Consider the following 13,996-nt stretch of genomic DNA (forward strand, 5'->3'; position numbering starts at 1 on the left):
ATTATTTTGTGGGCTTGAAATTTTTCAAAATAAAATTGGCAAAAATCCTTTATTCCCACTGCCCTATAGTTATGTTCCATTAGTTTCTTGCTTTTTCTTTCTTTCTTTGAAATAGAAGCAAATACACACACACACACACACACACACACACACACACACTCTCACTCTCTCTCTCTCTCTCTCTCTCTCTGCACATTCTCACTTCTCATTCTTACCGAAGTGGTAGTACACTGTTAATATATACAGTGTTGTACACCTTCTTTTCCCGTATAACAATGTGTCCTGAAGACCTTGACATCTTAATTCAGCAATAGAGAGACCATCCTTAGAGCTGCATTGTACTTCACCACAGTTTATTGCTGTCTCCTATTGCTGGATACTTGCATGTTTCCAAGATTCACTATTGTAAAGAATGCTACAGTAAAAAATCAACGTACACAAGTCATTTTGACTTCAGCAGGTGTCTTAGCTTAGGCTGCCATAAGAAAACCATAGACTGGGTGGTTTAAACAACAGAAATTTATTTTCTTATACTTCTGGAGCCTGGAAGTCCAAGCCCAGGGTGGCCAGTATGGTCATATTCTGGTGAGATTTACAGATGGTCTTCTCTCTGTGTCCTCATACGGTGAACAGCGAGAGCAAGCCGTCTGGTGTCTCTTCTTGTAAGGGCACTAATCCCCTATGAGGCCCCACCTTCATGACCTCATATAAACCCCATTATTTTCAAAGACCCCCCATGTTCAAATACTATCACATTAGAGTTAGGGATTCAAAATACGATATTTGGGGAAGACAGTTCAGTACATAGCAGCAAGTATATCTTAAATTAATAGAAATGTGATTGCCAGTAGCAATATATAAATATATCTGTACTGCAGCAATATTTCTTTGATGAGCTTTCATTATCTACTGGAAGGATATATTGCTTGTTTTCATTTTTTTCTTACTTTTTTTTTTGTATTGAGAGATGAGCTTCCTTTTCAGTTACTTGTGTTTGAAGACATTGATCTTGCTGATGTTTCCTGTGCAAGGGAATGGGCAGGTTTTGCTTTACAAGCATCATTGTGTTAAGGGCTCCCTCCCGAAGTCCACCTCTCTGGCTCTCAAAGCCCACCCTGGATTAGGAAGAATCCCACTACTTCTGTACCTGTGCTTCCCTGAATTCCTCACAGCCTTTGCGTTTCAAGTTGATGCATCTACTTTTAAGGTTTATATTTTGCTGGTATTTTCTGAGTGCTTATGCCCTTTCTTCTCCCTCCCTACTCTTCTGTTTTCTCTTTTCTGCTTCCTCTAGCAGCCCTGTCTTTTTAGTTAATCTGTCTACTTTTTTTCTCAGCAGCTTTCTTGGAATGAGGCCCCTCAGTATCACATTTTTTTCTGTGGTTATCTGGTGGCATGATAGGGGCCAGTTCGCTTTGCCTTTACCATCACCTGGCAAGGTTTTCTCATCCTTTTTTATTGTTTTCAGATTTTCTTAAAGTAGTTTCAACTCAGGGTGGCCCCCTTAGCACTTCTCTTTTTTCCCCATGTGTATAGCGTGCCAGTGGTTCTGGTACTAGTTTTTGCTATTTGGGGGAGTGTTCAACCACATTTACAAATCAAATTTGATTTACAGATTTAAAAAGTGATTTAAATTTGTGCAATTTCTCATTTCCTAGTTTACACCGAAGGTTAGCTTTTGTTTTGTTTTAGTTATCTTTGTTTCTCTAAGGATGATACCAGCTTTGGAGGTTAAGATTTTTATCATGTTAAGGATATTTCTGTTTCACTAAGATTAAAAAAAAAATCAAGAATATTGAATTTTGTCAAATATTTTTTCAACATCTATGGAGAAATTTGATTTTTTAACTTATTTTGGAGAATTACGTAAGTAGATTTTCTAGTATGAAACCATTTTTTTATTCTTATAATTTTGGTGTTTTAGACTTGCCTTATCTCCTCATCTGGTCATTGTATAATTACAGATGCTTTCTATATGCCTAAGAAATATAATATATTCTCTATTTGTGGAGTCTGGCGTTCTCTATGTCTGGTAAACCAAGCTCGTTAATCGTGTTGCTCAAATCTTCTATAATCTTACATATTTTTTATCTGGTCCAGCCATTGCTGAGACAGACTTGTTAAAATCTTCCACTTTGATTATGGGTAGATGTATCAATTTCTCATTGTAATTGTTTATATAGATACTATTACATATAAAATGTAAGAAATTTTATGTCTTTCTGGCAAATTGGCAAATATTAAAAGATTATGTATTAAATTTAACCCTAAGAATACTTTTGGTCTTATTGTCTATTTTATATGATGTCAGTATACCTAATACTATTTAAATTTGTATGAGGCTTATGTTCATTTTTTTATAAGGCCAAACTTTAAAAAAAATTTCTTACTGGTGTTGATATGTTGTTCTCTTCTTGTGGTGTTGAGTAATTTATTTCAGATCCACTCTTTCACTGAGAATTAGGCCCTTTGAGGTTCCTGCCTTCATGTGAAAGAGTGAAAGAGTGAAAGAGGTGCATCTCAATTCTCTGTGTTGTGTGGTTTCAAGACCCTTGTCTCGGGTCTCCATGAGGGCCTTTAGTAAGTTTTAATTGTTAATTATTTGGGTATAGAAATAACCCAACAGCCAGGCTGGGCTCAGTGGCTCACGCCTGTCATTCCAGCACTTTGGGAGGCTGAGGTGGGCAGATCAGTTGAGGTCAGGAGTTAGAGGCCAGCCTGGCCAATATGATGAAACGCCATGTCTACCAAAAAATACAAAAATTAGCTTGGCATGGTGATGCACACCTGTAATTTCAGCTTCTTGGAAGGCTGAGGTGGGAGAATTGCTTGAACCCAGGAGATGGAGGTTACAGTGAGCTGAGATTGAGCCACGGTGCTTCAGCCTGGGCATCACAGAGTGAGATTCTGTCTCAAAAAAAGAAGGAAAAAAAAAACCCAACAGCCAGCTTTTTTCAATGTCAGTTTATATTCACTGGCCCATGGATTTCTTTTATTACCTTGATAATTCACCTGTGTGTTTGTAGGGATGGCTGCTATGTATCATCCTTCAGTTTTCAGGTATTTTGTGATGGGAGAATTTCCAGGTTCTCCTGTCAGCCACATTGCTGGAAATGCAAGTCTTCAAATTAAAGTTTTGTTTTTTTTTTTTTTTTTTTTTTTTTTTTTTTTTTTTTTTATGCTTTTTTATTTGGTGGGGAAAGAGAAAGAAAATCATCTTCCTCTTTTTTGTTGTTGACATTTTTCTTTTTAGCATGCAGCAGAACTGATTAAAACAGTGGCATCTCGCTATGATGAATACGTTAATGTGAAGGATTTTTCTGACAAAATCAATCGTGCCCTTACTGCAGCAAAGAAGGATAATGACTTCATTTATCATGATCGAGTTCCAGACCTTAAAGATCTAGATCCTATTGGCAAAGCCACACTTGTGAAGTCTACCCCAGTCAATGTACCCATCAGTCAGAAATTTACTGGTATGTCAGTTATTCAGACACACTTTAATCTTATTTTTCTCCAGTTTGCTTTGTTTTTCCTAGCTAAAAATCACATAATTGCTATTGTATGCTCTGAATATAATTTGCATTCATCTTGTTTAAAAGGAATATGAGAATAAATATTGTATTGTGTCGTTAGTGCAATGTTAAGATGGAAAGTAAATGATAATAAAGCATATATAAAGTATACGATAGTTAGAAGACTTGAAACTGTGTGTTTGATTAAGATTGTAGCACTTGTCATTTTGTTAACATAACATTTGTTATTTAAGATGCTGCCATTAAAAATAAACAAATATAGTTGGGTGTGATGGCTCACTCCTGTAATCCTAACACTTTGGGAATCTGAGACGGGTAGATTGCTTGAGCTCAGGAGTTCAAGACCAGCCTGGGCAACTGGTGAAACCCTGTCTCTACCAAAACATACAAAATTTAACCGGGCATGGTGGTGCATGCCTGTGGTTTCAGCTACTCCAGAGGCTGAGGTGGGAGGCTCGCTTGAGCCCGGGAGGTGGAGGTTGCAGTGAGCTGAGATGGTGCCAATGTACTCCAGCCTGGGTGACAGAGTGAGATCCCTCTTAAAAAAAAAAAAAACAGCAAAAACCCACACAAATATTTCTTTAAACATGTAAACCTCTAAAGTGTTATTTGTATGAGATAAATAAATGTTATTATATTGTAGATGTATACAATAGGTGGCAGCCTCTAGCTGAGATCCCAAGGATAACATTCTGTTACTGGGAAAGGGTGATTATATGTTCATTTAGCAAACACAAAGTTTTTACCATGTGCTAGGTACTCTTTTAAGCATTTTACAAATATTAGCTCATTAGTTTTCACAACAAGTGCCCTGAAATGGGTACTGTTATTCCTATTTCATGAGGATACTGATGCACAGAGTGGTTAAATAATTTGCTCAAGGTCACATAGCTAGGAAGTGTTGGAGCCAGAAATGCAATCCTGCTGCTTTGACCTACTTAGTCAATTTTTTCTTTTTTTTGAGATGGAGTCTTGATCTGCTGCCCAGGCTGGAGCGCAGTGGTATGATCTCGGCTCATTGCAACCTCCACCTCATGTGATTCTCCTGCCTCAGCCTCCCAAGTAGCTGGGACTACAGGCACCTACCACCATGCACTCTAATTTTTGTATTTTTAATAGAGATGGGGTTTCACCAGGTTGACTAGACTGGTCTTGAACTCCTGACCTCAGGTGATCTGCCTGCTTTGGCCTCCCAAAGTGCTGGGATTACAGGCCTGAGCCACTGTACCTGGCCCCCCCACTCAGTCAATTTAATTGACAAATGAACAGCGTCACTGAAGATCCCTCAAACTCAGTGATGAACACACCTGAAAAAGTAAAAGAAAATTTAAGTTCAAAGAAGAAACTTCTCATTGTTGCCATTGTCCATGAATGTAGTGATCTAAAAATTCCCTTTATAATTGTGCTTTCACTACTGAATTAGTTTTGATTTTTAAATCTAAATAGACTGCTGATATTTTGATCTTTAAATATTAAATATTTATAGACTATGAATATTAGAAAATATGAACAGTCACTTTTACAGTTTGGGTTTTTGTCTTAAAATTTTGTTGTAATTTCTCTTCCTAATTTTAGATCTGTTTGAGAAGATGGTTCCTGTGTCAGTACAGCAGTCTTTGGCTGCCTATAATCAGAGGAAAGCTGACTTGGTTAACAGATCCATTGCTCAGATGAGAGAAGCCACCACTTTGGCAAATGGGTAGGTAGAGCTTAATTTTAGAGCCTAAAGTTTACCATTTGATTGTTCTTTAAGAACATTTTAGTTTCTGAGCTTAGAGCTAAATGTCAAGGGTATATAAAATAGAAAATTACACACTTACAACCATTTATTGGGGAACACTGTATTTATGAAGCTCTAGCAAATATAGTTGGAAGAAATTATAGAAACAAGGTGAGGATATTTAACTAGAAATTTGTATTTTAAAAAATGTTTATTTGGGGGGAATGAGAAGTAGAAATGAACTAAGATAAATGGTACGCTTAGTGTTCTGAACCAATTTTTGTTTCTGATGGATTGAATACTAAGAAGATAATTCATTGATCTAAAAAATTTTGCATGCATAAAATATACCCAATCTAAGTATACAGTTCAACTATTATATGTGTATGAGTGTGTGTGTTTGTGTATATACATTTATTTATTTATTTTTGAGATAGGGTCTTGCTTTGTCACCCACGCTGGAGTGCGGTGGTATAAACATGGCTCACTGCAGTCTCAACCTTCTGAGCTCAAGCAGTCCTCCTGTCTCAGCCTCCTGTGTAGCTGAGGCCACAGGTGCAAACCACTACATCTGGCTAATTTTTTAATTTTTTTGTGGAGATGAGATCTCACTTCGTTTCTTAGGCTAGTCTTGAACTCTGGGCTCAGTGATCCTCCTGCCTTGACCTCCCAAAATGCTGGGATTACAGACATGAGCCACCACGCCTGGCTATTCAGTTAGTCTTGATACATGATACCCATGTAACCACCACTATGAATAAGATAGAGAACACTACTATTACCCTGAAAAATTCTCTCATGCACCTTTCCCTTTAGTCCTTCTTCTGTTGGCCCCTGGCCACTGTTGATCTCCTCCTTGTCATTATTAGGTTAGTTTTACTTTTTATACAATTTAAAATACATGTACATTTTAGCATGTACAGTAATATAGTATATTACATTATTACAGTATATACATATGCAGTACTTACAGTATATACAGTATATACTTTAAATGTGTTTTGCTTTTTTCACTTAGCTACTGTTTTTGAGATTTATCTATATTATGTGTATCAGTTTGATTCTATTGCTGAGCAGTATTCCAGTTCATGGTTATAGAACAGTTTGCTAATTCTTTCACCTGTTGATGGTCATTTCAGTTTCTATGAACATTCATGTATAAATCTTTGTGTGGACATATTTTAGTTCTCTTGGGTAAATACCTCGGAGTGGAATTCCTAAGTTGTATGGTTAGCATATTTAATTTTATATGAAATTTCCCAGGTTGTTTTCCAAAGCGGTTGTTCCATTTTATATCCCTATCTGCACTGTTTGAGAAATACAGTTGTTCTGCATCCTTACCAGTAGTTAATACTGTCAAGTCTTTTTAGTTTTAGCTATTTTAGTGTGTGTGTAGCAGTATCTCATTGTGGTTTAATTTGCATTACCTTAATTACTAATGGTATTAAGCAACTTTTCATATGCTTACTAGACATTCATATACCTTCTGTAAAGGGTCTATTGAAATCTTTTTCCCAATTTTTAAAACTGAGTTTTTCTTAATCTTTAAAGAAGTCCTTTGTCAGATACATATAATTGAGAATATAGTTGACCCTCGAATAACATAGAAGTGCTGGGTCCCCTGTACAGTCAAATCAGCATATAACTTTTGAGTCCCCAAAAGTTAACTAATAGCCTACTGTTGACTAGAAGTCTTACCGATAACATGAAGTCAATTAACACATATTTTTGTATATGTATTATATGCTATATTCTTATAGTAAAGTAAGCTAGAGAAAAAATGTTATTAAGAAAATAATAAGGAAGAGAAAATCTGTTTACTACGATTAAATGGAAATGGATCATCATAAAGGTCTTTATCCTTGTTGTTTCCATGTTGAGTAGGGTGAGGAAGAGGAGGAAGGAGAGTTGGTCTTGCTGTTTTAGAGGTGGCAGAGGTGAAGGAAAATCCACATATACATGGACTCATGTAGTTCAAATCTGTGTTGTTCAAGGGCCAGCTGTATTTCTCTTGTAGTTGGCTTGCCTTTTTGTGTTTTTAGTTTTGATTAATGCATGGATTTTACCATCATTTTTCTTTAACCAGAAAGGAATGTAAGTTTACTCTAGCATATGATTAACAGGCAGTGTAAGATTTTACAGAGCTTATTTTCTGAGGAGTTCATTGTATTACATCACTTCATTTGCCTTTTTGTCTTTACGTAGTAGTTAGGTATATGTTCCTTCTTTCCCCATTATGTAAATGCAATAACTGATGAATTGTTAATGTGCCATAAAACTGAGAACAGATGAAGATTCTGTAATGAATACGTAGATCATCTATGTTCTATTGACATTTTGCCTAGATGATGTGAAATTATAACTCTTGTTTCTGCTGAAAGAGAGCAAAAAAAAAAAAAGTAACTATTTTGGTTATTGTTTCTGACTTGTTAGTGATGCTGTAACAATCCGAAGTGTGAAAAAAGACTGCTTTTTTAGGATAGAATGTTTGACTTCTTATTACTTAGACTGAAAGAAGTTTGAACTGTAAGCCAACGATACCTAATATATTTTAATGTGGTCATCGTTTTTCTTATTTTTCGGCTTTTTTTTTTTTTTTTGGTTTTTTTTTTTTTTTTTGAGATGGTATCTCACTCTCTTTCCCAGGCTGGAGTGCAGTGGCATGATCTTGGCTCACAGCAACCTCCGCCTGCTGGGTTCAAGTGATTCTCGTGCCTCAGCCTCCTGAGTAGCTGGGATTACATGTGCCTGCCACCATGCTCAGATGGGGTTTCACCATGTTGAGCAGTCTAGTCTCAAACACTCTACCTCAGGTGGTCTGCCTGCCTTGGCCTCCCAAAGTGCTGGGATTACAGGCGTGAGCCACCGTACCCGGCCTATTTTTTGGCTTTTAATTCTGAATTGTGAACTTAATTTTTTTGATTTTTGTTTATCAATCATGGATTTTGTTGTTGTTGTTGTTGTCTTTTCCTTTTATCTTTGCTTTTTTTTTTCATTGATAGGGCTTATCCAGTTTTTCTGGGTGCTAACTCCATTGCTGTTGATTTGGTTATAGAAGATTAAATTAAATATTGATGAGGAGTTATTTTAAATTATTTTAGTCTTCAGCATAACATGGTATCTCATTTTTTCAGGGTGCTAGCTTCCCTTAATCTTCCAGCAGCAATTGAAGATGTGTCTGGAGACACTGTACCTCAGTCTATATTGACTAAGTCAAGGTCTGTGATTGAACAGGGAGGCATCCAGACTGTTGATCAGTTGATTAAAGAACTGCCTGAATTACTGCAACGAAATAGAGAAATCCTAGATGAGGTATGTTTTAAAAGATTTGTTTTTCAAGTGTAAACTGTTCAAAGTTTTTGTAATTATTAATTTATTTTATACATAGGCAGATCAGCTTTCTTGGTGATCATGGAAATTAGACAAAGGAGGTTAGGCCATCAAATGATTTATAAGTCACTGTATCCATTTTCTAGTAGAGATGGCATTTTATTAATAGGAGTGAAATATTCTTTACAGTTCTTTTGGCTAAAGCTGTTTGCCAGTGTTATTCTCTTTTTATAGTGCTTTTGCCCCTTCCCTCTGATAAAGTTTCTTTCTTTAGCTGTAAATACATTTGACTGGTTATATGGGCTTTTGCTAGTTTAGGAGTCATGTTATCTCTTTCAGATAACTTCTCTTATCAATGCTTTAATCTATGATGTTTCGATTTTTCAGTTAACTTTCGGAGGATATTGTATTTATACCATTTCCAAGTACTTTGGGGCAGGGGCAGAGTACTTAAGAGAGTGTGAATCTTGTGAATGAGAATATTTACCTTCCAGGGTTATTTAGAGAATTAAGTAAGCTAAAACAGTAAGATGCCTAGCGTTTGGACATATAGGATATGCTTTAATAAGTTACAGCTATTATTACTATTATATTACTATTATGATGATGGTATATTGTAGTTACTATAACTGTTGTGATGACAGGTGGTAACTGTTATTCACCTTTCAATCCAAATCAACTTTTGAAAAAGGTTAAGGTGGAAATTGACTGCATTGTTGGCTTGAGAAAGCTGCTATTTATGAGGGGTTCTGTATTAATTACACCGTTAACATTCACCGACCTTATGTGTGTAGTCATAGTCAATAAACAGAAAAAAGAGAACAGAATTGGTATTACGTAGTTCAGTACTAAAGCTTTTCCGTGTTGTACTTGTAAAAATGCAGAATCTCAGGCCCCATCTCAGACTGACTGTATCAGGATCTGAATTTTAACAGGATTCCCAAGTAACTTGTGTGTGTCTATTAAAATTTGACAAACACTGCTGTACCTTATAGTTCTTTAAAATCTGTTGATTTGTGGGTAAACAAGCATGTGATCTGGTGTTTCACTGAAAGGACATTAGAAATTATTAGACATAGGGAGAAGAAAGTAGAGAATATTGTGTAAGACCACAGACAAGTGACAGCAGCAGGAAGTAATTGTCTCATAGTGAGGGAAGAGACAAACACTAAGAACTGTAGGCATAACACATCAAAAGAAAAGCAGTCTGGGGACAATTAGCAAATTGTAGTTTACACATAATTCAGTGGTTAAGGACTCAGAATGTAGAGTTTTATTTGGATTTGATTCCCAGCTCTTAAACCTACCTGTGACTTTGGGTAAAGTACTTAACATCTTCATATTTCAGTTGATCATCCAAAAAAAATGGGGTGAATAGTAGTTAGCCCAAAAGATAGTTGTGAAGTGGAATTTACTTGTGTGTACTACCTAGTAGTTATATAATATTAATATTACTGCATTTTCTTGATTTTAAGTTGCTAGTAATTGGAATATGCGTGTTTGGTTTTATAAATTTTTTTTTTTGATAGAAATGTTGCCTAATGTGTCAGTTGTGAGAAGCATCTTTAGAAATATTAATGTGAAAACTTATAATTGAGGAAATACATTGGCGTTCATGCATAAGTCTGTTTATCTTAATATGAGGTACTTTTATTTATCTTATTTGATGTTCCTAACAGCATTTTGGATTAGGGTTACTATTATTCTGTCATTTGTGCTTGGAGAATCTGATTTTTTTTGTTTTTGAGACAGAGTCCTGCTCTGTCGCCCAGACTGGAGTGTAGTGGTGCAATCTCGGCTCACTGTAACCTCTGCTTCCCGGGTTTAAGCAGTTCTCTGCCTCAGCCTCCTGAGTAGCTGGGATTACAGGCGTGTGCCACCATGCCCAGCTAATTTTTGTATTTTCAGTAGGGATGGGGTTTCACCATCTTGGCCAGGTTGGTCTTGAACTCCTGACCTCAGGATCCACCTGCCTCAGCCTCCCAAAGTGCTGGGATTACCGGCATGATCCACCACCCCCGGCTGAGAATCTGATTTTTTAAGTAAGTTGTAAGTTATGAAGTAAGTTGTTCATTTCTGGTAGCTTGTAGAAATTTTGTTTTGGTCTTGATTTTGATAAATTTCAAGTGTCTACTAGTTTTTTTTAAATCATAATTTATCATACTTAGGATCTTTAAATCTTAGCTCCCTATCCATGGGTTCTGTTTGTTCAGTCATTCCTCTTTGTCCATTCTTTCCATAATGTCCTCATGAATTTCTTTTAGATTGATAGTATCAGCTCTACTTATCACTTAACATATCTTTAACATTTTCTCTTTGTGCTCTTGTTCTTCTTTCAGGGAGACTATCTCAGGCCAACCTTCTAGCTCATTAATAGGCTATTCAGCTGTGTTTTTAAACATTCTTCAGCCATTCTATTGAGTGGCTTTGCTGGTATTAATTTTATTGATCTTTTTCGTTTCTAAGATTTTTTTTGTTTATTTTGAGACTGAGTCTTAACTCAGTAGCCCAGGCTGGAGTGCAATGGTGTGGTCACCACTCACTTCAACCTCTTCCTCCTGGGTTCAAGTGATTCTCTTGCCTCAGCCTCCCGAGTAGCTGGGATTACAGGCATCTGCCATCAAGCCTGGCTAATTTTTGTATTTTTAGTAGAGACAGGGTTTCGCCATGTTGGCCACACTGGTCTCAAACTCCTGACCTCAGGTGATCTGCCTGCTTTAGCCTCCCAAAGTGCTGGGATTACAGGCGTGAGCCACCGCACCCAGCCATTTCTAAGATTCTAACTCCTATTTTAAAAACTCGCCTGTATGTATCTTACGACTGTATGTGGGTTTTTATTTTTATTTTTTTTGGTAAAATTCACATAATGGAAAATTTTCCATTAACTTCCTTAAAGTGTATGTTTCAGTGGTTTTCAGTATATTCACAGTGTTGTGTATCATCCCCCTAAAAGAAATCCCACACCCATAAACAGTGTCTCCTCGTTCTCCTTTTTCCCCTGCTTTTGCCAAACACTAATTTAATTTCTGCCTCTATGGATTTATTGAAATGTCTTCTGGACATTTCATATAAGTGAAATCATACAATATGTGGTCTTTTGAGTTCGGCTTTTTTTACTTAGCATAATGTTTTTAAGGTTCATCTATGTTTTAGCATGTATCAGTCCTGCATTTCTTTTTATGACTCACTAATTGTACTGTTATACTGTATTTTGTTTATCTTTTCCTCAGTTAATGGATATTTGGGTTCTTTCCACTTTTTGACAGTTCCACATATAGTAGTCCCCCCCGTTATCTGCAGGGAATATGTTCCATGACCTCCAGTGGAGGCCTGACACTTTGGATAGTAGTGAACCTTAATGTTTTCTGTTTTTTTAAATCTGATGATAAAGATGGCTTCTAAGTGACTCACTGGCAGATAGTATATACAAAACGGATACACTTGATGAAGAGATGATTAATAACCCAGGCAAGAGGAACAGGAGCAAGAGGTTTCATTAACACTGTCCAGAACTGTGTACAATTTAAAACTTGTGAACTGTTTATTTCTGAGATTTTTCATTTAATATTTTCAGACCATGGTTGACCTCATAACTGAAACTACAGAACGCAAAACCATGGATAAGGGGAGACTATTGTAAGGCTGCTATATATGTACAAGTTTTTGTTTGAATATCTGTTTTTAATTTTCTTGGGGATATAACTGGGAGCAGTTGCTGCGTTATTAGCTGAGTTTAAATTTAGCTTTCTGAGGAACTGCCAAACTCTTTTCCACAGTTGTTGCACCATTTTACATTTCTACCAGCAGTGTGTGAGGGTTCCAGTTTGTCCATATCCTTACCAAACCCTATAATTGTCCATTAAAAAAAAGTATAGCCACCCTGGTGTGTGTGAAGTGGTATCTCATTGTGGTTTTGGTTTGCATTTTCCTGGTGATCAGTGATGTCGAGCATCTTTTCATGTGCTTGGTTGCCATTTATGTGCCTTCTTTGGAGAAATGTCTGTTCGAGTCTTTGGCCCTTTTAAAAATCAGGTTGTCTTTTGGTTGTTGAATTATAAAAGTTCTTTATATATTTTGGATGCTAGTCTTTTCATTCTCTAGATAGTATTTTTTTTTTAATGCAGAAAAGTTTTAAATTTTGATAAAGTACAATTTATCTGTCCCTTTGTTGCTTGTGCCTTTGGTGTTACATGTAGGATTCCATTGCCAAAAATTTAAGGTCATGAAGACTTATCTTTGTTATTTTAAAGTTTTATAGGTTTTTTGTTTGTTCATTTGTTTGTTTTTTGAGATAGAGTTTCGCTCTTGTTGCCCAGGCTGGAGTGCAGTGGCACCATCTAGGCTCAACTCAGCCTCTGTCTCCCAGGTTCAACAATTTTCCTGCCTCAGCCTCCCAAGTAGCTGAGATTACAGGCATGTGGCACCGCACCCAGCTAATTTTGTATTTTTTAGTAGAGAGAGGGTTTCACCATGTTAGTCAGGCTGGTGTTGGAACTCCTAACCTCAGGTGATATGCCCGCCTTGGCCTCTCAAAGTGCTGGGAGGCTGAGGCAGGAGAATCGTTTGAATTTGGAAGGTGAAAGTTGTAGTGAGCCCAGATTGCACCATTAAATTCCAGCCTGGGTAGCAAGAGCAAAACTCTGTATCAAAAAAAAAAAAAAAAGTGCTGGGATTACAGGTGTGAGCTACCGCACCTGGCTGAATTTTACAATTTTAACTCTTAGGTTTCCGTGTTTAATTCCTTTTGAATTAAATCTTTGATGTGAGGTAAGGGTTCAACTCATTTTTTTTTTTTTTCATTTAGTTATTCAATTTTTCCAGCACCATTTGTTGAAGAGAATGATCTTGGCACCTTCCTGGAAAATCACGACTTATATGTCTATACTTATGCCATTACTGCATTGTTTTTACTACTGTAGCTTTGTAGTAAGTTTTGAAACAGGTATAAGCCCTACAACTTTGCTCTTCTTTTGCAAGATTGTTTTGTCTGTTTGCAGTCTGTTGCCATTCCATATGAATTTTAGGATCAGCTTGCTGATTTCTGCAAAAATAAGCAGTTGGAAGGTTAAAGATTGCATTGAATGCAATCTTTAGCTCAATTTGGGGAGAATTGCCAGGCTTAACAATATTAAGTTTTCAGTCCATGAACTCAGGAAGTCTTTCCAGATTTTTAGGTCTTTCGTTTCAACATTGTTTTGTAATTTTCAGTGTACGTCTTGTCCCTCTTCTGTTAAACTTACTTCTATGTATTTTATTCTTTTTTGATGCTATTGTAGATGGAATTGTTTTCTAATTTCCTTTTTGGATTGTTCATTGCTAGAATATAAAAGCACAACTGGTTTTATATTCTGCAACTTTGCTGAATTTATTATTTCTAATAGTTTTTTTTTGTGGATTCTTTTTTTTTTTT

General features: G+C 36.4%; 1 protein-coding gene across 3 annotated transcripts in view; it reads left to right on the plus strand.

Annotated features, from left to right (window-relative positions):
- Window positions 1-13,996, plus strand: part of LOC108299442 (programmed cell death 6 interacting protein) — a 70,568-nt gene that overhangs the window by 29,895 nt on the left and 26,677 nt on the right. For all 3 annotated transcript variants that reach the window (XM_017521758.2, XM_017521760.2, XM_017521762.2), the window contains 3 exons: window positions 3,254-3,476; window positions 5,112-5,235; window positions 8,391-8,568. In XM_017521758.2, coding sequence (XP_017377247.1) covers window positions 3,254-3,476; window positions 5,112-5,235; window positions 8,391-8,568 — 525 coding nt within the window. The remainder of the gene's footprint in view (window positions 1-3,253; window positions 3,477-5,111; window positions 5,236-8,390; window positions 8,569-13,996) is intronic.

Source organism: Cebus imitator, unplaced genomic scaffold, assembly GCF_001604975.1.
Source record: "Cebus imitator isolate Cc_AM_T3 unplaced genomic scaffold, Cebus_imitator-1.0 Scaffold21, whole genome shotgun sequence".
NCBI lineage: Eukaryota > Metazoa > Chordata > Mammalia > Primates > Cebidae > Cebus > Cebus imitator.